The 24,046-nt window shown below is 44.2% G+C and overlaps 1 protein-coding gene across 2 annotated transcripts in view; it reads right to left on the reverse strand.

Moving 5' to 3' along the window:
* LOXHD1 (lipoxygenase homology PLAT domains 1) overlaps window positions 1-24,046 on the reverse strand; it is a 172,254-nt gene that overhangs the window by 61,655 nt on the left and 86,553 nt on the right. Inside the window, exons 15-27 of one of the 2 annotated variants that reach the window (XM_063423238.1) lie at window positions 22,143-22,219; window positions 21,111-21,307; window positions 20,556-20,748; window positions 19,585-19,745; window positions 16,518-16,815; window positions 15,479-15,633; window positions 13,982-14,115; window positions 12,913-13,061; window positions 11,468-11,572; window positions 10,626-10,754; window positions 9,713-9,877; window positions 5,242-5,423; window positions 995-1,111 (exon numbers count right to left, since the gene is read on the reverse strand). In XM_063423238.1, coding sequence (XP_063279308.1) covers window positions 995-1,111; window positions 5,242-5,423; window positions 9,713-9,877; window positions 10,626-10,754; window positions 11,468-11,572; window positions 12,913-13,061; window positions 13,982-14,115; window positions 15,479-15,633; window positions 16,518-16,815; window positions 19,585-19,745; window positions 20,556-20,748; window positions 21,111-21,307; window positions 22,143-22,219 — 2,062 coding nt within the window. Of the gene's footprint in view, window positions 1-994; window positions 1,112-5,241; window positions 5,424-9,712; window positions 9,878-10,625; window positions 10,837-11,467; window positions 11,573-12,912; window positions 13,062-13,981; window positions 14,116-15,478; window positions 15,634-16,517; window positions 16,816-19,584; window positions 19,746-20,555; window positions 20,749-21,110; window positions 21,308-22,142; window positions 22,220-24,046 lie in introns of those variants that run through there. The other variant, XM_063423236.1, reaches the window with a different exon arrangement.

Raw genomic sequence — 24,046 nt, forward strand, 5'->3', positions numbered from 1 at the left:
CCCTGAAGGGATTTAAAAGCTGTGTGGATGTGACACTTGGGGACGTGGGTCACTGGTGGCCTTGGCAGGAATGTTTGGACTTTAAGATCTTGGAGTTCTTTTTCATCCTAAACAATTCCATGATTCTGCAGTGGGGAGGGTTCAAGGAAGACCCGTGAATCAATTGTGTAGCAAAGAGAATACAATCCTGTAATTTTGAAGGAGGAAGCAAGGTGAGAAGTAGGTTCACCATGACTGAAGAAGTTGTTTTAGATTTTGATGTTAGAAATCATCTGAGCAGGGGACAGACCTGAGGGGAGATAATAGCTGATGTCCCTTTGAAATAAGGGGAAAGAGTCCAGGTCTTCCCCAGTGCAGCTACTCCTCCAATTCTGGACTGGCCCCAACAAGGTGATTTTCTTTTGACCTTCCCCACAGCCAGATTCATCTCTGTTGGTAAAGCCACCATCTACAAGCAGGGCTGAAGAACACTTTCTTACATGGAAATCATCAAGATTACCAATTTTACTGTGTTGATCTTCAACAGCAAAAAATCCTATCACCTAACTTGACTTTTTTAACATGATTCAGGGAGTTGCACTGACAGGCATTTTACTTGCCTTGATTGCACTGGCTCCTTGCATTTATTCTTCCAGGATTAAGGGACTGACCAAACTGTTTCTTGCCCGCGTTTGGCAACAATACTTTTTATTTTAAAATGGCATGCCCACTCCCCACTTCTTTCCCTGTGGTACCTCAGAACAGAACTACACATGAAAAAAACCCATGGGGCTTTGAAAAAAAAGCAATTATTGCAGAGCCTCATCGTCAACACTTGAGGGACAAAATGTGAGGACACACGTTTGCTGTCCCCAGACCCCCAGGCTCCAGCAGAGCTCGCCAAGTGCGTGCTGCTCTTCAGGGAGCTGTGTCTCACTGCTAGCCTCAGTTTGTGCACAGAAGGTGGAATCTGGGGGGTGGGAGCTCCCGGGGGTGTGGGGGGATCCACAGGTACCTTCCCGTTGGGCAGCAGCCTCCGGACGGTGACGCGGTCCAGGTGCCAGCCCGAGTTCAGCCCCCCGCCCTGGTGTCCGATGCGGATCTTCTCGATGATGTCACCCACGTCCTCCAGCTGCAGGAAGAGGCAAACCAACCAGCAAACCCATCAAACAGCAACAAAAAACAATCAGCAGAGAAAAAAGGACAGACAGAGAGACAAACGCCACCAAACGACACCGATACCGAACAAACAGGAAACCTAAAATTTTTTAAAAAGTGAAATATTACGGCATAGGCAACTGGTGATTTTTGAGACACCACTTCTTTACCTTATATTTTTCCAGGCTGTTTGAAGTCCCAGGGGAGAAAATATCAGTGTTGATGTCAATCGTAGAATCATAAAATAAAACCCTAGAATGGTTTTTATTCAAAGGAACCGTAAAGATCATCCAGTTCCACTCTCCTGTCATGGTCAAGGACATCTTCCACTATCCCAGGGGGCTCCATGCCCTGTCCTTTAACACTTCCAGGGATGGAGCAACCACAGCTTCTCTGAAAAACCTGTGCCAGGGCCTCATCACCCTCACAGGGAAGAATTCCTCCCCAGTATCACATCTAATCCTGCCCTCTGGCAGTGTAATTACACAGCTCCTTGTTCTGTCACTCTCTGCCTATATAAAAGATCCCTTGCCCCCTTTTCCATAAGCCCCCTGGAGCCCTGGCAGGGCTGGCAGCTCTCCCTGGAGCCTTCTCTTGTGCAGGGCAGAGCCCCAGGTGTGCCAGGCTGGCTGCAGAGCAGAGGGGCTCCAGCCCTGGCAGCAGCTCCGTGCCCTCCTCTAGGGTTATGCACTAGTTTGCATTTTGGCTAAAAGTTTTCCTTGGACTTCTGTTCCAAAATGGAGAGAACCTTTCTCTGCACTAATTATCCACCGTAAGAGACAGGTCTGGTGGCACAGCAGCAATCCTGCATCTCAGGCTTCGCTGCATGAAGGGGAATGAAGGCAATTGTTTGGAAATTTTCCCTGTACTTGGCACTGATGAGGCAGCACCTCAAGTGGTGTGTCCAGTTCTGGATCCCTCAATTCAAGAAGGACATGGGGTGGCTGGAGCATGTCCAGGGCAGGAACGGAGCTGGGAAGGGGCTGGAGCCCCAGGAGAGGCTGAGGGAGCTGGGAAGGGGCTGAGCCTGGAGAAAAGGAGGCTCAGGGGGGACCTTGTGGCTCTGCACAGCTCCTGACAGGAGGGGACAGCCGGGAGGCTCTGGGAACAGGGACAGGGACAGGAGGAGGACACAGTCCTAAGCTGTGAGGAGGTTTAGTTTGGACATTAGGAAGAAATTCTTCACAGAAAGGATGATTAGACATTGAAATGGGCTGCCCAGGGAGGTGGTATAGCCACTGTGCCTGAAGGTATTCAAGGAATGACTGGATGTGGCCCTCAGTGTCTGGTGACAAGGTGGGGTTCAGTCATAGGCTGGATTTGATGATCTCAGAGGTCTTTTCCAACCTAATTGATTCTGTGATTCTATGAAACTGCCATGCAGCTGCATTTTAAATTGCTCTTTTAAAATCACCTTCTGATCTAAACACTTGTGTGCACTCTCTTAATACTGGAAGAATAACTTTGAGGTCAGAGTACTATACAAACAGCTTGGCATTTTATATTATCCCTCCTGTTCTGCCACAGAATCCCAATGCCATTCTGAGAAAGCCAGGATGGCTATCTTATGAAGTTGCTACTGGGTTTTTATGCCTCACCTTATTAACTGAGTAATTTTTTACCAGAGTTCTGCTCTTAATTCACTTCCCTTTCAAAGGCTTGAACAGGAAAAATTGAAATTTTGTCCTAGGTACTAGCTACTGTGCAAACTTTTGTATAGCTGGCCCTCAAACACCCAAGGCTGGCTTCAAACCTTTGCATGCAGAACAGTGAGCTGTCCTTCTGTCCTTGGGGCTTTAGAGTCTTATTTTCTTGGAAAATGTGAGAAAATTGAGCATATCAACTTGTATCACGGGAGGCTACTCCCTTCTCTCCCCAGCTGACAGAAGTGCCCCATACAGGAGCAAGGACAGCAGTAGTTTTAGAAGGCTCCATAAATCAGTAAGAAGGAATCCACACTCTGAACAAACTGGGTTTTGCTCCATCAGCCCTGCTCCAACTTTAGACAGAATAAAATTCACTGCAGAATAATTAAAACTCATTTCTAAAACTCACAAATGTGCACACAACTATACATCAGGGAAAAATTATTTTTCCTCTTTTGTCCTGTCCAAATACTCATCTTTCAATGAGACTTTTAATCAATACATAGCAATAAAATGATGCTTGAGCAGTCAAGATCCATGTTGAAGAAGAAGTGAGTTTTATCCTGCTGTAGGCATCTCCAGCAAATCATCACTTGGAAGCACAGCTAAGAGCAGTCTCTAATCTTTTTGTGCCTCTTTTGCAAAATTCAAAATGATGGAGGCGGGTAAAACTACAAGCCAAACAGACAATTCCCAGTTTGTGTTTTCTGAAACCCCCCAAATCGTTTTTAAGGTCTGTTGAGCTCCAAATTATGGCTCTGCACAAGCAGGTGAAAGAAAAATATGTTTTGCTTTGTTCCCGTCTCCTGCAGAAAGAGGAACGGGTGAAGTGAGAATGAAGTTTGGGGACAGGTTAATATGATGTTATAAATTGGTAGAACACACTGCATTTTCTCTCACTTAATCTAAGAAAAGTAGTGATGTTTCAGATTCCACCAAAATTGAAATAAATCTCATGTAATAAAGACCTAACCAGAACACTCAGTTTAAGATTTATACCTGTGGATTAATGCAGCCTCTACTATGAAAAATTGTATGGAAACTCCACTGAAATAAGGCTTACTCTCTGTTTTAAAGGAATCACACTGGGGATTTGTTTTATGATTCATGACATGTAACAACAATGTGGGCTGCAAGTATTTTAACTTGTAAAAAGAATTGGTTTAAAATTTCCCTTCAATTACAAAAACAAACCAGACTCAAAACAGAGAGAAGTTGTAAGATCCTCTGTAGCTGTTGCAGCCAGGAAGGGAAGGGAAGGGCACAAAGCAGCATCAGCAGGATAAGCCAGAGCAGGTCTGCCTGTATTTTTTGTCTCTTACAAAGTCTCAGCAATAAGAATATACTGTGAATAGGAATTTTGTAATACTGTGGATGTAAATGAGCTCACTCTTTGATGTGCACTGGTTTGCCATTTGCATACAGTTGTGCGAACACTTCAGGAAATACTTGGTAAGGTCTTTCAAAAAGTTAGCCTGGGTATTCAGAAATCACATTGTCTACAGGAAAGAAATGGTTTCTCTGCCTGAGGTTACAGAAGAAAAAGCATTATGCTTCTGAGTATTGCAAAAACTGCAAGAGGATCACAGAATCACAAGACACCCTGTGCTGGAAGGGACTGACAGGAATCAGAGCCCAGCCCCCGGCGCCGCACAGACACCCCAACAATCCCACCCCATGCATGCCTGAGAGCATTGTCCAAACTCTCCTGGAGCTCTGGCAGCCTCTGGAATGTGCCCATTCCCTGAGGAGCCTGGGCAGTGCCAGCACCTCTGGGGGAAGAGCCTTTCCTGATATCTAAACATCTCTTTCATGCTGTTTTCTGAGTGCAGAGATCAGTGCCTGCCCCTCCTCTTCCCCTCTCGAGGATGTTGAAGACCACAAAGATCTCTCCCCTCAGTCTCCTCCAGCTGAACAGACCAAGTGCCCTCAGCTGCTCCTCACACAGCTTCCCCTCAATGCCCTTCAGCATCCCTGTGGCTTTCCTTGGATGCTCTCTAATAGTTTAATGCCTTTTTTTATATTTGGGCACCCAAAAGTGCCCTCAGCACTCGAGGTGAGGCTGCCCCAGCCCAGAGCAGAGCAGCAGTGACTGAGGTGGGTGAGAGCAGAGAGGAGCAGAGCTCTGGTGCCACATCCTGGTCCAGATTTCCACTCTCACTGTCATTTTGGAAAGGACCTCTGGCCCCTCCTGAGCCTGGAAACGCATCCTGGATGCCAAGGGAGGTGAGGAGGAGGGAGGGACAGGGGCTGACATGACCTTCCTCTTTCTGTACGGGGCCAGCTCCATCCTGTGACCTCCCACATCTTTCTGAGGCTCATCTCAGATATGGAAGAACTTTGGTGACAAGGTGATTAAATAAATTTAATGGTTTCACAGTGCAAGAACGCAGAGGACTGGGGGAGTCTATTCCTGACCATTGCATGCTCCCCAGTGCTCCCCATGCATCCATCTTACCTCCACGATGAACTGATTCACTGAATTCCTTTCAAAATACATCCTCTGCTCTCTCTTGTTGAGGCACAGGGATTTTTGCTGAGTGCAAATCCCATCACTTCCATAAAGAACAATGAAGACATCTGCATCAGTGCCAGCTCCAAAAATATCACTGGTGTACACTGTGATCTCGTAAGGAACAACTGGTTTAGGAAATGACAGAAAACAGAAACAAGCCAAAAGGAGTTAGGAGCCAGCACAGTAATGCTCCTAAGAAAAATATTAATGCAAAAAAAATGAGTTATAAATCTCAACAGTGAAAGAGGAGAGGGTAGCAATCACACACTTGTGGTCAGTTAAATTATCAAGTTGGTCAGTCCTATGAGAATCCAAAGGAATTCCTCTATAAGGCAAATTGACCTTGATGTGTGTTCATGTAATGAGTTTTTAGGTTAATCACATGGCATTCAGTATACCTGCCATCCAAAGTTACTGAAACAAGATGTATTTCAACAGCTCAAGAGCCAAAGCAAAACATAAATTCACAAATTTTTGAGCATTTAGGAAGATGAATGAAGTTAAGACAGCTGGAGGCAGTGAAAAATATTCAAGATAGTCTTATTGCTAAAAAGTCCTAATATTTCCATTACTAAACACATGACAAAAATCCATTGCAAAGAAGTTAATAATTCCTCTGTTCCATTTTTCACTCTCTACCACCTCCCCTGAAACACTGAGGCAAACAGGTTAAATTACAACCCAGACCCCTGGTGAATCCAGAACAGTCATGTTCAAGGCCATAAATACTCCCCCATTCTTTTCCTGTGGTTTCTCCAGAATGTCCCCTGACCCCAAAATCTGACGCCTCCTTTTGTTCTATTCTACCTTCACAGCTTCTCAGTCCTGAGTCCTGCTGGAGTATGACTCAGACTTGCCCAGGAATAAGGCTGACCCAGGAATTTGGGAACAGGGGCTCTGATCCTGGCTCTGCAGTGGATTTGTTGAATATATCCTCCGTTTTCAAGGTGAGATGGTGTTTAGCTCACAGAGCAAGAAACATAGGTTCAGATGCCTGCTCATCAGACAAGTGTGTACATCTCCAGATGTAACCAATAAAGTCAGTGCAGTCTGAAGTAACACTTAATCAAGGAATGGAGGCATTTTCCTGGGGATTATCTGAATCACTCCCCAAATCCAACCTCTGAGTGACCAGATAACCACGATGCCAATTCAGACACTCCACTGTCATGGTGTGCCACCGAGCAAACTGTATCCTGTCCCAAACTCCTTTAAATCCCTTCTGAAATCAAAACACAAGCAGGTAAGCATCACTGGACAGCTGCAGGGACCTCTCCTGCCTCAGGAAGACACCATCCCTCAGTCCCACTACCCATAAGCACAGCCTTCAACACCAGGATTCTGCCACTGCCACAACTGCTCCTGGCCATCCCTCTCCCATACACCCCTAAAAAACTTCCATCCTTTCCCATTCCTCACTACAATCTTCTCAGCTGCTTGTCATTCTCATCCTCCTCTCTGCCAGGACTTCAGTAATTTTTTTGATCTTTACATTACAGCAGCTGGGACTGTGTTTCAGGCTCAGCATCTCCTTTAGGATAGGGAAAAGGCCCCCAGCACAACCTCTGCTACTGTTGGAGTAACTCTGATTATGCATGTAAGAGACTAATCATTCATTAAAAGCTCAGGCTCTCTAAATACAGCTCTCAGGAGGCCACAGATGAAATAGTTTTCTTTCTACACAGTCAGCCTGGAGGTACTCAATATTCTTCCTGCCCAAGCCAGTGAAATCCACTCTGCTGTGCTGCAAGTAAACTGCAATAGTTTCTCCAGAATGTAAGAAGATGGGGGGGAAAAAATCCTGGATGCCAAAAATCACACACTATGCGTTATGAATTAAAAATTATCCTCTCTGCTGAAGGCCGTAGCACTTGTTCTTGTTGCTGGAATATTAACATCAGCTTAGAACTGAATCAGCAAAGCAGCGCCCTAACAAGGTCACCAGCAGCACAACTTTCAGCTGTCAGATGCCCATTCCATTCACATGGCACTTTTAAAGCTGTATCCCCACAGGGATGATTTTAATTGGGCTGTGGATGACATGTTTTCATCGTGGAACAATTCTGGCATGAGTCATCATAAAGCAAATCAGGTCGGCTTAGTTACCTCTGGCAAACTGAAACCCACAGGTTAATTGTTAGGAAACCAGAATGTAGTAAACAGCACGGTGGGGATGCCTCAAATGGTGGAAAAGCCTAAGATGACAGCAGACCTGGTGAAAACTCTTTGCCAGAGAGGCCTGACGGCTTCCAAAGGCTGGATGTGGACTGCTGACAAAAATCAGGATAACACGAGCTATGTGCTCAGAGGCACAGCATGCCAGAAGCTCCTACATCATTAAAATATTCAGAATCATTAATAAATTATATAGCCAACATCTGCATCAAAATAAATATATTAATGGGGATAACATGGAAAAACCAGAAGAGAACCATGTATAGAGTCTCTGGATTATATTCACTCCTATAAAAGGTATCACTGCATCTATAAATCAAATTTTTTTTTCAGCCACAAAGGCATGGAATGCCACATCCAGCTCTGGGATCCCCAACTTAAAGAGGACATGGAGCTGCTGGAGGGAGTCCAGAGGAGGCCTTGGAGATGCTCCAAGGGCTGGAGCTCTGCAGCCAGCCTGGCACACCTGGGGCTCTGCCCTGCACAAGAGAAGGCTCCAGGGAGAGCTGCCAGCCCTGCCAGGGCCTCCAGGGGCTCCAGGAGAGCTGCACAGGCCCTGGGGACAAGGCCTGCAGGGACAGCACCCAGGGAATGGCTGCCAGGGAATGCCAGAGGGCAGCGCCAGCTGGGAGATTGGGCAGCAATTGCTGGCTGGGAGGGTGGGCAGGCCCTGGCACAGGGTGCCCAGAGCAGCTGGGGCTGCCCCTGCATCCCTGGCAGTGCCCAAGGCCAGGCTGGAGGGGGTTTGGAGCAGCCTGGGACACTGGAAGGTGTCCCTGCCCATGGTAGGGGGTGGGACTGGGTGAGCTTTAGGGTCCCTTTCAATTCTGTGAATCTACTTTTACTTCCATTGGACTGAAAAAAAGTGTGTAAGGGAGCAAAGAGAATCCTTTCTTCTGCTCCAGAGAGTTTGGATAATGAAGGTTGGGCATGAGAAATAAAAACACCTTGGCCAAAGGATGTGTGAAGCACAAAGACAGTGGCAGATCCTCAGAGAAGGAATTACTTCAGCTGACAGAGTGCAGGGTATGGGAGGTCTGGACATGTGAGGGATCTTCAACATGAACCACTGTCTTCATAGTAAAAAAGAAAGAGGCAAAAGAGCTGATGGCCTTCCGTGTGGTTATTCCCACAACTACTTGTGAAGAAGGAAACCAGGGCAGAGAAAGGGAGTTTGGGCAGCTCTAAATTTTGATACTTAAATAAAGAACTGCAGGCAGTAAGGTTTTTGATACCTTCAGTGCACACACTGGGGATAAGAGGGGAGACAGCCTCAGTGTGAAAGTTTTTTTAGCTCTTCTTACGAATGACCAAGGAAGAACCTGTTGGGAAATCAGCTCCCAGGTGTCAGACTTCATCCTTCATCATTGTGGCATCCAACACAAGGAAAGAAAGAGGCAGTTCTGACAGTACTCTCATGGTGAGCAAAATTTATCAGCCACTTGAAATGAAGCAGATCAGAGAGGGACAAGTGAAATATAGTCCCAGGGCTGTAATCTGCACAAAGATAGTTAAGAGAGGAGAGCATGAAAGGGAGAGGGCTACAAAGTAAGCAAAATATTTCATTTATTTCAAGAAAACAATGCTATCTGATCCTCAGTATTCTGCAAATAGGAAAAGAACTTTCCAGAACTAAAGAGTTTGAGCTGCCATAGCAGACGTGAGCTTGTACTCCGAAGGATCTGAGCTGGGGTAATGTTTACCCAAAACATTAATTTGGATGGGAGTGAAGAGTAAAAAAAAATTGGAGAACACTAAAAGAGTGTTACAACACTTCTAGAAAAGGACCACATTACAAAAACACTGGAAGAGGGTCTTTCAGCAGGAGACTGGTGTGCAATGCCAAAGGCACTGGAAGAACTAAGAGTTGGAAGCAAGACCAGCGTGTGTGCCTTGGCAGCAGAAATGGCAATATTAGATCAAAGGGAAACTGGAGACAAGGAAGACAGCTTGGAATGAGCAGAGGACTTGGAGGGGATGGGGAAATAGGAAGAAAAAGACAATCATCCACATCCACATGACTTCTAATTATTCTCTGATTTGGCAAACGCAGTAAATGTTAATCTAGAGCACCCAGAGGAGCCTTCTTGTAGCAATTTGAAGAGTTGGCATGTGATCTACTTATAAATTTTGCAAACCAGTTCAAGGGAGAGGCGAAACCTATTAAACTGCATGAGATGGTGAGATTTTTGTCTTCTGTAATGAGGGGTGTGTCCCAGGGAAATGGCATTCTGCTCACATGGGATGTACTCTACTGTCTGCAGTTCTGCAGGGAAGATAATTCTCTCAACGGCTCCGTCATCCTCGGATTTATCCAGCCAGCGGCCACAAGGGAACTTGAGGCACTGTCCCAGGGATGGGGCATCAATCTCCACCCATTCCAGGAACCAGCCAGTGGAGTTACCTGTGGTGGAGAGATGACAGTGAATAACCCACGAAGCCTTTGCAGACAGCAGCAAATGAATCACTGCACGCCAGACCTCTGAGAAATAAATCTTTCTGTCTTTTGCCCCCGGGAATGTAGAATGTGTGGTATAAAGATCATTGGATGCAATTACCCAGGATTGAGGTAAAACACTTCAAATTTCTCTAAGTGCCAGGCTAAAGGCGTGCACGTGGAAATGCTAATTACTGCATCACTTTTATCAATTGGCTTCTGTAATAATACAGAGCAATTATCAACAAGCCTGTCCCTTAATGATCCACGGGGGAAGAGATCCATGCATAGCTCCACTGCTTCCCTTGTTTGTAGTAGATATACAGAATTCTTTCTAAAAAGCAGCCAAGATTTGATGATCAAAATACCACCAAAAACTTAGTAAAGAAGTGAGACAAGTCTATGGGTCCCGTGCAGTAAAAACAAGTATGGGGTCTGGTATATCTGTGAAATCTCTTTAGAGATGTGCCTGTAGAACTATAAAGATTCTTGCAGGGGGAGAGGATGCAAAGCAAATTGCAAGATGGCACCACTGGGCTCCTAATGTCACTTGGGAATGGAATCAGCAGCAAAGACAGTACTAGCAACAGCCAAAGTGACAGCAAGGATCTGTCACCAAAAGGTAAATTACATTTGGGGTCTTGGAGGCAGGTTATTTTATACAGCAGTGCACCCAGTGCACTATAAACACTGCATTACAAAGAGATTACCTTACCTTTATTGTCATGGCCTATCTTGATTTTTTTCAGGTCTCCAATGTCCACAGACTCCACTGTAAACTCATCTACCTTCCCACGCTCAAATTTGTTCTTGTTAATCTTTGAGGCCTTTAGGCTGACTATCCCTGTCGTGGCGATGCAAAAGGACATTGTTCAGCATGTGAAACAAATCCTCTGGGAATGTCAACAGTGGAACGAGGGAAGAGGCTAAAATGCAAAAACTGGCTTTTCATCCCAAGATCTGAGCTTTGTCCCCTCCTCTGATCCCAAGTCTGTATCAACATCCACAATATACAGAATTCCTCCCTTGACTGGTCCTCTGGCAGTGCAACAGGGACGATGCTGTGCTCGCAGTTAGGAAATCAGTGCTACCCATCAGCTCCCTGTCACTCTCACAGGCATCCCAGCCACTGCACACACAGCTCAGCTGCTTCCAAGAGGATTTGCTCATCAGCTGATTAAATACTTCTGGGCCACTCAAAGAGGCAGGGGAGGGTTGGGTTTCAGGAGCATGCTGATTCATTGCTGAGGAAAGCAAATCATCCAGTGCATTCACTACTCGATAATGTAGTCCCAGTCAACTGTGCTGTTTCTATAATTGAAATTAAAACCTTTAGATCAGCAGCTGGTGCAAATCAGCATGGCAAAGTTTGGCAGTGATTTACAGCAGCTGGTGCCGTGCTCCAAGTTAGCACGATGTGTGCACTGACTGCGGGAACATGAAGTCACACTAAAAGGACTGAGAAATGGCTGTTGAGGAAATGAAAAGAATCCATGACCTGTCTTTTCAGCTATCAAACAGGGAGCTGCTATCCTTTTCCCTCATTTGAGGCCATACCTGTATCATCTTTACTTCCATAGAGTATGATGAAAACATTGGCATCTGTCCCAGCATTCTTCTTGTCCCCTGTTTTCACTTTCACTGTGTATGTCGTTGATTTAGCTGCCAGATAAAACATCTTAATTTAAGAATGTAAAGTCTGATCAGGAGTTAACTCTACGTTTCCTTGCACAAGTGTGTGCTTGGTTTGAGTTTTGTTTTGACTGATCACAGCTGTGCTGTTATCTCTAATTCCTGTCCTATGCTCTGGTAGCCTTTGGGGTGAGCTGGGTTATCTGGTTCCAGAATCTTCTACTGCTTCAGTTCTCAGCACATTGCCTGGATATCTACAGATAGGAAATGTGCTCAGGCTTTCCCATTTGCTTCCTGGGAACCTCTAACCCTCCTCAAAGCTGCCTCTGACTGTAACATTTCATTTAAAAAATCCACATACTCCCCCCCCACCCCCTTATTTCATTGTCATCAAATACTACATGTACACATAACCTGTACCATAAAGTGTGTACACTGACATATACAGTTCATATTTACAAACACACCTTTCAGAACTGCATCAGTAGGGATGTTTCTACTGCACCATCATCTAAAAAGTGCAATAAACTCGTAAAAAATCTAATGGGAAAGTTTAATGTGGTCTTCACTCTGCTGCTATAACCTAAAGATTTCCAAACTGGAATATTTCCTCCCTAGCTGGACATATCTTTCCCAGATGTTGGTCAACCAGCATGTCCTTCTGAACCAAAGGGGTAAACACTTTGTTTAACACTCTGTTGGAATTTTTTTGACTACTCATCTTGCAGAAATTTTTCATGTATTCAAGAGCATCTGAGGGGTAAATAGGGGAGAGTTTAAAACCTGGCACTGATGATGAAACCAGTGAAAGTGATGGGCACTCAGGATCTTGCAGGATCAGATCCAGGAGTGTGTCACTGCTCTGTGGTTACCATGCAAATTTATTTACAAGTGAGGCAAAGTTATTTTGGAGGGCAACAGACACAAACAGCAAGATGGAAAGTGAGATGAATTTAGGCCCCTTCTCTTTCCCTGGCTGTGTTTTCTCTCTGCTCAGTTTCATGTTGGAACATTTAACCATTGCAGTCCATGATGTGAAATGAATGAGATTTATTCCTTAGATATTAGCAACCAACATGCATTTCAGTTCAGAAATGATGACTGAACATATTTCCCATCTTCCTAGCTTTGTCACTTTGGGTCCAATCCTGCAAGATAATTAAATAAACTAAAAATGAGGAGGGACCACTCCTCAGAGTCTGACATACACTCGATGCTTCATTTACATCTGAAAATTTCATTTTGGGGCAAAATTACTCACAGCCTAGTAACTGCTGCTGCTAGCTGCTAGTGCCCTCAACAGCAGAAACAACCTGGTTTCTTTGCAGCCCCACACAGGAAGAAATAAGAGGCCAACATTTATATCCCACCTTTCTGTTCCAGGCCCAAAGTTGCAGGAGATTGGCCTTCATTTTCCGAATCTTTCTTTACAAATGCTTCATCCACTGGGACCAGCTCTCTGGCAATCTGGCCATCATCTTCCTCGACTGCCAACCACCTCTGGCATGGAAAATAATACCTGCAAAATGACAGCAGCACCCGGTGCTTACACAGGACTTCACAGGCTTTAACAACACAAACAAGCACAGATCAGAGGCTACGTGAAGGAAAAAAAAAAAACAAACAAGATTACTCAAAGCTGAGCAGTACATCTGTTTTCATCCCCGAGATCTGCTGTTGTGGGAACACAGTCCATAAACAGGTTAGGCAGCACATACTACCAAGTGCTGTTTCTGGGCTGCCAGCCCCACATGATTGATTCATTTTAATTTCATTCCCAGAAAGAGTTCAGTAACTTGAAGAAACCTCCAGTCTCCCAGGTATTTTTTGTTTATGAAGACTGTGCCCATCTTGTCCTTAAGAGTGGTCACACCCATCAGAGCACTGTGCAGTTTCTAAGCATGTGATTTCCAGCAAGATCCAGCTCAAAGGCAAGCCTATATTTCAGGTTTTGAACAGCCCCTTCTTTGCTTATCCAGCTGTCTCTGGAAGTCATGAGAATTTGCTTAAATCAAAATTTGCTTTTGGCCCAGACCTCTCTATTAAGTCCAAAAGGCAAACAAAATGTGAGCTCAGAGACCTCCAGAGTGGGGCCTAGAAGGGAAAAGCTTGAGTACAGCCTCTGCTCCAGGAGGGAGAGATAAGCCCATCCCAGCAGAAACAGAAAAAAGCTGAGGCTCCCTTCCAAACACTGCTGGTTCCCAAATTACAGAGGTGCTGGGACAGCAAAACCCTCCCACAGGTACCCCAGAATGGCCCCACGCTCTGTTTCATGGCACAGTGACCACAAGGCTCCCAAAGGATTCCCATTCCCTGCCAGCTGGTGAGGAGCTGCAGCGACGCCCTCCTGCATCTCCTCTGCCTCCCCACGGCTCTGCAGGCCCCTGAGAAGGTGTCCCCTTTCCTGACCACATGAAAGGAGGGTGACAGGCTCCTCACGTGGTGCTCTCTTTGAGGTCAATGATCTCTACCCTCTCCAGGAACCAGCTGGGCCTAGCACCAGAGTTGTCGTGGCGGATCCGCAGCTTCTTCAGCTCGCCCAGGTCAATGGCTTTGATGGTGAACACGTCTACCTGCACAGGAGGCAAGAGGCAGATGGCTGTGTTTCCAGGAAAGAAGGGCAGTAAATGGCCAAGGGTAATTTTTTTTGCCATTAAAACCCAGCTATTTGTAGGTTCTCTTTGTACTTTTTGTGTGGGTGTACAAAAATAACTGCAGAGCTCTGAGGTCTAGCATTAACACTCGTGTTTGGCTCCTACAGGGCAGTAATAGCCTTGGAGCTGCTCGCCCCTTCACTCCTCTCTTTACCTCATCCCATTTTCAGCTTCCTGTAAGTTTAACTCCTCTCTGCTAAATATCATTCCTTTCAGGCTCAATATTTTCCCACAGATTGAATCTGGAACCAAACAAAAAACTTGTTGGCTCCATGGAAATTCTCCTGCACACCTCTGTGTAGAATCTTGGAATATCCAGATTTGGAAGGAATCCACAAGGACCACTGAGTCCAACTCCTGGCTCTGCACAGGACAGCCCCACATTACAGCCCATATGCTTTATTTCAAATATTTCAGAATTTCTTCCTTTTGTCATTTACCACAAGCAAGAGGATCATTTATTAACCGTGTTAGTGTGACAGGCTGGTCCTTGTTATCATAACAGTTTAAACATCTTAATGTGATTAATCTGTTGGTAGGCTTTGGGTTTGTACTCCCAAGAGTAAGGAGCATTACATTTGCAGCTTGGAGCTCTTCCCACTGAATGAAGAACCATGTGCAGGTTGCAGTTTCACCAGTGCCAAGCTCATAAATCACAGCTAACAGCTTATTTAACAACCTTAGGGCTCTTTTTTTTTTTGTGGTTGCAAGTTTTCCACAGCTGCTTTTTGTTTCTATAATGTTTTGTTCTTCAGAATTATTCCTTGAAAAACTCCTGGCTATAACAGTAGCTTGTTAATTGTTCATAAACTTTTTATTACAAATGCTCAACATACAAGAGATGATCTTCAATTGGATTGGATTATAACGTAATTACAGCTCACTGTGTAATATTGCTTTTATTCCCTGGCTGGTTGGGTAGAACATTTTAGAATAGTATTTTCATCTAAATATCGACATGCTTGAGCTGCCCCAAAAACACTCTCCAATATTAATTTAAAGTTTGTAAATTTTAAGTATCCCTGAAAGGAAGCACTATTACCAGAATGCTTACAGGAAGCAGACACAGAAAGTGTCTCCAACACGGAATTGCTGTTCAGCTTATTATTCAAATGAGTCTCCCCTGGAAAATGTTTTGAGGCATTTTGCTGTATGTAACATATTTCAGAAATAAAACACGTTTGAAAGAAGTGGGAAGAAGCCTCATTGAGCGGCCAGCATGTCAGCCAAGAGAGCCCTGCCAGCCTCCTTCTCGCTTGAGTGAGTGGAGCTCATGCATTACCTGTCCTTTCTCAAACTTGTTGAGGTTATTTGACCTTTTCAGCTGGCGCTCACCCGTGTCTCCTCTTTCCATGCCGTAGATGCTCAGGAAGACATTAGCATCTGTCCCAGCCCCATACACAGTCCCAGTGAGAACGTGGACTTCATATGTATTTTCTGCAAGTAAAATTGCAAAGGCAGGTCAGAAGGAGCCCAGAAATGGCCATATTTCATCAGATCTGTGGCTCGCTGCAGAAGTGTGTAACCCTCCAAATGCCAGCACTGAAAGAGTTCACCTGGAGTTTATAGGCATTTTTCTTACAACATGAGCAGCTCTGTCTTGCTCCAGCCCCTCTCCTTGGCCATAACAACTTGCTACACTCTCAGTCTGATCCAAGTGCCCCAGACTGTTGTAATAAGTTAGATGAGACTCTGTTTTCTTTATTCAGGAGAAGCTAATATATTTTATACAGTTTTTACAGACTTTGTGTGCAACACTTATTGGCTGGTAGTTTTCTTACTACTTCCTTTACCTGTCAGAAGGTGATTTGTGTGCATGTGCAAAGATTTAGGTTGTTTATATATATTTTTAAGGGGTTCTCAAGGAATAGATCTTATTGTTTGTACAGATGTACTTATTTTTTGACCTAAGAATAGGTTGTTATGTTAATGAACCTTTCATACTAAGATAGTTTTCATATGGGAACTTACAAATTACTTCGCTGCACTTAGAAGAAATGACAGGCTAGCAATTAATTTAATAGCGTAGGGCTGATTTTATGAGGCTTTCTTTTTATAATTCTTTTACCTGTCTATGACATCAGATGACCTCTGAAGAATCCTATAGAAATCCTTTAGGATATTCCAATTTCAGGCTGTTTCCCCCATGTTCTGCCTTAGTTTACCCACCATCCTCTTCCTCCCTAGCTTGATCCACCACAGACAGTGCATGCCTGGTGCAACGGGGTGGCTGTGGGGGATGAATGGCCCTGCCAAGCAGGACAGTGTGGTCATCACCCTTTGTGCAGAGGCTGGATACACCCACACACTTTGGTATTTACCCTCCAGGTCAGATTCTCCATCAGGCACCAGCTCCACCACCAGCTCCTTATCCCCTTCGTCCTTAGCCAGCCAGCGATGCGCCACAAAGGTGTAGACATCCATTCCTTCTTCCTCCTTGGTCTCCTCCTCTTCCTCCTCATCAGACTTCTTTTTTTCCCTCTTCTTTTTGTCAGACTCCTCTCTTTTGGCCGCCAGGCGCTTCAGCGTGACGCTTTCCAGGAACCAGCCATCCCCAATGCCTGTCCCATCGTGGCCTATCCGAATTTTATAAATCTTCCCAACATCTGCAGCCTCCCTCTGCCACCAGGGGAAAGTCAGCACCCAGGGGGATAGAAGAAAATTTTAATGTCATAAAGCACTTTCTTAAAAATGAGAAGCGTGGGCTCAATCACACAAAATATCTGAGCAAGGATAAGAACAATTTCTTAATGCAAGTTTACAGTTATTTTTTTTCCTTCCTGCTTTACTATTTCATACTTTCCATTACCAAATCTCATCTGAACGGATTAAGCTGAATACATTCAGAGCAGCAGTGGTAAGGAGAGGAGCTAAATCCATATTTATTGGGCTCCCTACTTCCTCACTGCTCTCCTTACCTGTATTGTCTCTGTGTTGTCACTGAAGATGAATATACGATAATACCACACCAGGTTTTTACAGATTCTCAGTGCATGAGGCATTGTGAAAATTAATAATAAGATGCCTTTCATACTCAGCACAGGATATGAACCCAGCGAGAGGCAATAATGGTGTAGTGAAAAGGCAGTTAACTCATAGAACCTGATCTCTGACACAGGCTGTGGGTTTGGAGTGCCCTTCTCCTTCCTTCTCATCTGGAAAATTAGAGAAGTATTTTCTCACTTTGCCAGTGAGCAGAGAGGATACAATCATTAGTGGTTACAGTGCTTCAGTGGCAGAAGGCTGATCTGTAAAAAGGCTTACATCCCTCTAGCCAGCACAGCAGATACAAAACCTTCTTAGTTTAGATTATCTGTCCAGATTACTACCTAATGAAGTTGGATAGAAGATTTTACTCCACACAATCCTTCAACAACCCATGACTGGTTTCTGATGATTGCTTATGCTGCTATCCAGAGTTTATGTTATAAAACTTGCAAACATTTGCTTCAGGCTGAAATCAGGCACTTGGCATGTAAGGTTTTAGTCTAGAAGCGTTTTGTAGATTAAAACAAAATCAATTGCACACAAGATGCTTATCAGAAAACTGAAATTGATCCCACTGTCCTGACATAAAGAATGCATCTTTCCTTACATGGCTTTACCCTTAGATTTACTGTAATCATGCTGCATGCCTTGTCCATGACTGATGGCATTTCCTATTATCATGTAGCTCACAGACCCTTATTTTGGCCCGTGTCTTTTTTGTAAACATTCATACAGTGAAAAAGATAGACGATCTATTTGTTAATGCTCCGGAGATTCTGCCTTGTGTGCTTGTACAAAAATCACAGAAATGGGCATAATTTTCAAGTCTGGCAATAAATATCAGAGAAAGGGTATAAGCAAAGCTATGTAAACAGAAGACTGTACATATGGCTTTATTATAAATCTGATATTGGCTAATAGCTCTTACTTGTAAATTTTAGAAATATTATTTCCTTTAGAATCAGAGAAACCTAATCTTAAAATTATGGAGAGTTTTTTTAAAAAGCAAACATTTATAAGGTACTAGTAATTTCAAATCCCCAAAACCTCATTAAAAATAGATAAACAATAGTAACTCCATTCTGTAAAGCAAGAAAATGAGACAGAAGGAGGTGAACTGGTCTCAAAAACACACAAGACAAAACCGGTGAAGCTCTGGGTGAAGGCATCTCCCTTTGTCCACTGACAGTAGGAAGGATATCCCAGTCTTGATGATTCAGGGGAGCTTCAGCAATTAGCTCCAAGTTTAACTGTGCTGAGATGGATCCAACCTCTGTGGGACTGCAAATTCATAGGAAGACTTAGGCACTGCTGTGCCAAGTCTTGTGCTGTGAGCACATATGACAGTTGTGCCTTAAATCCTGCTTCCACCTGGACTCTCTGCTTCACTGTCCAGAGGTGTGTCTCTCCTTCAGTGAGAGTCTCTCCTCTGACGTGTCCTGGCAGCATCCTGCCTTTGCTCTGATCATCAGGGCAAATGCTAAGACCATTCCTGTCCCTCAAACCATGCTTTCTCTGGGCAGAAACCCCAAGCTAACAAGGCAGGAAAGAACATAAGTCCCAAAAGGAGAGGATGCCTGACCACATTGTGATCCACACTTGCTGCTCACCCTCATCAACCCAGGACATCCTGGATTATCCAAGTCCAGGCTCACTCCCTTGAGTTATGCTGGAGGTTTCTCACCTCTTCAAACACTCCCTTTGCTGCTGGGCTGCTCAGAAGGAGGTGTGGGCTCTGTAGTATAAACCTGAATTCTGACCATGCTGATAGCTGGAGGACTGAGCTGTGCACATTGAGCTCCAGAGCTGTGCAGGGCCCACCAGAACAGTGTTACAGGCACTGTAAAATCTGTGGGGTATTCACACATTCACAGGAATTACAGAGCAAACCTCTGCAGGGCTGACGTTTGGACCTGTAGCTAATGGTGTGACCATAGGCAAACATGGGATTCCTTATATTCTCATACAAATGTGTTTTCCTTTTCCCCCAGCTACACAGTGAGAATTGGCAATAAGATGTGGTCAGGCCCAAAGTTTAAAGGGATTAGAGATCCTTTTGAAAGTAAATATAAACAAATACTGCTATTAGATCATAAATTTCAATGACGCCTTTGCTAGTAGCCCCTCAGAAGACATAAGTCCCTCCATAAAACGTAATACCCCATAAAGAAATATAAAAGCTTTCCAAACCTATGGATAGAGGACAGTAGGTACTTCCAGACCTGCAATTTTCTTGAAAAGCCTTTTATTTGTTTGTTTGCTTTTTGTTTGGGGGGGTGGGTTTTTGTTATTTTTGAGGGTTTTTTTTGTATGGTTGGGCCAATTACTCTACTGATATCTCAACTTTGGCTGACCATTTCTTTCCTCTCTTAGAAGTGGCAGTGACTGCCTCCATCCTACCTTGAAGATATCTGTGGCTCCCCTTTCAAAGTTGTTGGACCTGTTTTCTAGGATGATCAACTCCGTTTTGCCCGTCTCGCCATAAATCTGCATGAAGACTTTGGCGTTGGTGCCTGCGGCTCGCACGTCTCCAGTAACTACAGACACCTCATAGTTTATCACTAGTCCAAAAATAAAGCAATTAAATCAGCAGAGAAACTCAGATAACAGCATTCCCGGGGGCTCAGGTTCGAAATTAAATTACCTTGTCTTAACAAATGTCCTCGTAGCCGACCATTTGCTCTTATCCAAACTAAATGTGAGATAACGGAACACTTCACTGAGGACTAACCTAATAGTTTTCCTTTTACAAGTATTAGCCAGTGTCAGAGGGGTGCAAAACAGAGCCTTAATAGGGAATTTTGTTTCAGTACTAACTATAGAGTGGTTGAATGATCTCCTTAGTACAGTACAAGGGGGGAGTTACAGAGAGCAGGGTCAAAACAGAGCATTCTTTCTCAGGATTCGACAGTGGATTTTAACTGTGGCTTTAAAAGAAAATGGGTCTACTGATAAAAGTCAAGTGGCCAGTAGGGATTTGGCACTTATTTATCAAACAGCTTCTCCTTTCCAGGAAACAGGGTAATAAAGAGGGGATGGGACATGTGCTGGTGCATAAAGAGAAAAAAGGATTGGGGCAGATAAATGTAGCAAAAAGAAGAACCTACTGATATTGCAGTGAAGAAGTACATTGCCTTGTGCTGTGTTGTGCTGCCCAAGATGTAAATTTTTCATACGGTCTCAGGAAATGTAGATGGAAATCTCTGTAATGTTTTTCCAACTCTTTCAGAAAACATGAGCAGAATATTTTACTTTGCTCACAGGAATGGTGACTTTTTGTTTTTAGTGTCTAAAACAGAGGTGACCTTGCCCTGAAGAACAGGAGCAATACGTATTTAGCCCTAGCTGAGAAGCAGCACGTGTTCTCTTACACTTCTCAGTAGGCAGGATCTCACTTGGGTAGACCTCCACCTCCACCCTGCCATCAGCTTCATCCTTGTCAAGCCATCGGTTGCAGGGGAACATGTACTGCCTTCCCTGGACTGGAACTGTGATCTGGACACTGGCCAGGAACCAGCCGGACCGCAGACCAACGTTGTCGTGCCCAATCAGGATTCTGTTGATCTTTGGAAAAAAGCAAACAAAAACCCAGAGGGCAGGGGAAAAAACCAACACAACAGAATTTGCTTAATGTAAAACAGTCTCCTTAACTCTGGAAAGGTGTTCTTCCACCGTGTTCACGTAAATAATTTATATATGTATTTAACTATAGTCTTAAAACACTCCTCACGTGCCAGCATGCACAAGAGATTACTGGTGTAAAATCTAGGTAAAATGTGTCTCTTAATATCCAATGTAACTTGATGTATCTTAATATCCAATGTAAATGCCCAAAGTTCTTTCATCACCCTCAATATGGAGTGTTACTTTGATCCTGAATTCAGACACTTGCACAAAGTACAGAGCCACCTGCAATTAATTCTTACCTTTCCAATATCCATCATATCTAGAGTAAACTCATCCACTCGACCACGTTCGAAATAATTGCCTAGATCATTATCAGACACTAAGAGAGGCTCTTTGCTGGAGTCTGCTTTTTCACCGTAGAGTTTGATGAAAACTTTGGAATCTGAGCTGGCACCGGGGACATCTCCTGTCTTCACACTGATGTGATAGCTGACATCTGGAGTGAGATCGATGCACAAAACACAGACATGTGAGTGGCATTTCCACTGCCTGGACAGGTAATTGGCTTCAAATGACTTACAGGGAAGGAAGGCTTCACATACAGACACAGAAAGGACTTTGCCCTCCATTCATGCATCCAGCATCTTAGGGCCATGCTGGAGAAGCTGTCACGCCTTGGAGTTATTCCCCAGAAAATAAGAGTTCCAATAGGCACACCAGTAAACATAAAATATTCTGTATTCCTCCCTCTCACTGTTAGATGATTACCCAAGCCATAAAAATGCACTTAGGCAAATGAGATTATTTCACCATTTTTATATTTACAATTTAATTCAATAACTTTGACCTTCTTTTTAAATTTTTTTTTTTAACGATACAACCTGCACTATGCAAGCACCATTTTCTAAAGAAAATTGTAGCATTGGAGCCCTGGTTCTCCAGAGAAGGACAATATAATATTTTTGGTGTTTTTCTTCAGAGAATGCAATTATTTGATGGAATTTACTAAAACAGCAGCAATTCAAGATCCTTCAGAGAAAGATATACAAAAAAGCAGTTCTCAAACAAATCACAACTTTAAAAATTGATGTTTCTTTCTACATACATAATGTTGCAATTATGTTCTTTTATGCAAATTAATCCCATTCATGAACTAGAATTTAAGAGTTAGAGGCATTTCTCTCAGAATGACCTACTGCAACTTCTTGCATAAGAATGGCAAAAAAGGCCGAGTAGATTTCCTGGGAACTGACAAGAATTATTAAGAAGAATAAAACAAATAAAGACATCCAAGTAACAACTCAAACCCAGACCTATTTTTCCAAACTCACTTTTTAGCAATGGTGACTCCCCAGCAGGCACTAATTCTCGGACAATCTGACCATCGTCCTCATTTTTGTCAAGCCATCTGGTTTACAAACAGAAGTAAGTTATCTTTGAATAATTAGCACCTGTTAGACCTTTCAAAAATCTACTGTGGCTTCACACATAGCCCCAAATCCACACTACAGTCAAAAAGATATTTTCTGAGGGCTGTGTATCTCTGTTATCTTAGCAGGGACTTGACCAGACCATACGGCAGCCGCATTTTAAATCTCAGGTTTTCCAAGAAGAGGAGAGCTCTGCTCGCAGTAGATAAAGCATCTGCTGTGGTGTCCATCTGTCTGAAAAGCACAAACTCCACAAGAAGTTATTCCTGAGAATGGGCAGCCTTAGTGTCTTGAAAGCATTGACCTCCGTTGACCAGAGAGAATTGCAGCCTCTAGTACTCAAGGGAAGGGATGATTTATGTTATTCCCATTTTCAGGGCTGGGTATAGGCAGGCAGCTGGCATCAGCAAAAAGGAAGGATTTGCAATGTTCCTCAACACTGAAGATCCAACTAGATTAATTAAGAAGAGGAGCTGGGCACAAAGCAAACTGTATCATGATCTCAAGGGAAAAAAATCTGGAAGGAGAATCATAAAATGTTTGGGTTGGAAGGGACCCTAAAGACTCCCCAGTCCCACCCCCTCCCATGGACAGGGACACCTTCCATTATCCCAGGTTGCCCCAAGCCTCATCCAACCTGGCCTTGAACACTTCCAGGGCTGGGGCATCCACAGCTTCTCTGGGCACCTGTGCCAGGTCCTCACCACCCTGACAGCAAAGAATTTCTTCTTAATATCTAATCTCTCTGCCCTCCTTCAGCTTAGGATCATTTACACCTTACTATGTGCCCTTTCCAGAAGTTCCCTCTTCAGTCCTTGTCTAAAAGTCCTCTCCCAAAACAGAGAGAAACTATTTGCTAACCTGGCAACCTTCACAGCTGCTCCTTCAGCCTCAGGGGTGAAGGATTTACAGCCTCAACCCCGTCATGTGCCCTACAGCAACCACTGCATGACAACAGCCAGGGCCCTGGCAGAGGTTTTCTTGCTTTTCTCTTCAAACCCAGACTGCTGCAGCACTCAGTATATTCCTGTGAGCATCTGTTTAGGGTCAGGTTTCCCACAGTGGTGCTGTGAGAGCAGGAGCAGTTCTCAGGATGCCCATTGTTCCCAGGTACACATCTATCAGCAGCAGCACCTTTTGCAGCTAAAAATACTGCTCCAAACCAGCAGGGGCAAGAAAAGGACAAATGAGAACTCTCTGGTGTGTCATTCAGAGTATTTAAATGGCTCCAGAAGCAGTAAAAACAAATCCCTAGTAACAGTTTCTTTTTAAACGTGGCCATGCTGGACCACAGACCTGCTTCTGCACAAACACATGCAGCCCATGTGCCCTGTGAGCTCCCCACAGTGTCACTGTGACACACACACATTGCCCTTGGCTGACCTGTGTGCCAAAAAGGAGGGGAGCTCACTTCCCATCAAAGTTTCCACCTTGGACTTTGACAGGGAGTCAGCATGAATGGAAACCAGGATTTGGGGACATGAACAAAGAGAGCTGGTGAGAGCTGGATCAAACCTAAGGCACTTTGCTGGTAAAAAGCCACCACAGCTCAAAGTCATCACCAGATGGACTAGACATTTTGGAAGACCCAGGGCAGTGCATCTCCACTTCATGCATTTGAAGGAATGTTACATTTTCAATCTTCCCTCCTCTCCTCCCACCCAGAGGAAAACAATAAGCACAAAGGAACCATGCAAAAGAAAACAAAAAAAAAAACCCAAAACCAGCACAAGGAAAGAAATCCAAACACGAGCTAGAGCTGCCCAGTCCTGGAAGCACGAGCAGCAGTGTTCTCATGCAAAAGG

Source organism: Prinia subflava, chromosome Z (assembly GCF_021018805.1).
Source record: "Prinia subflava isolate CZ2003 ecotype Zambia chromosome Z, Cam_Psub_1.2, whole genome shotgun sequence".
Taxonomy (NCBI): Eukaryota; Metazoa; Chordata; class Aves; order Passeriformes; family Cisticolidae; genus Prinia; species Prinia subflava.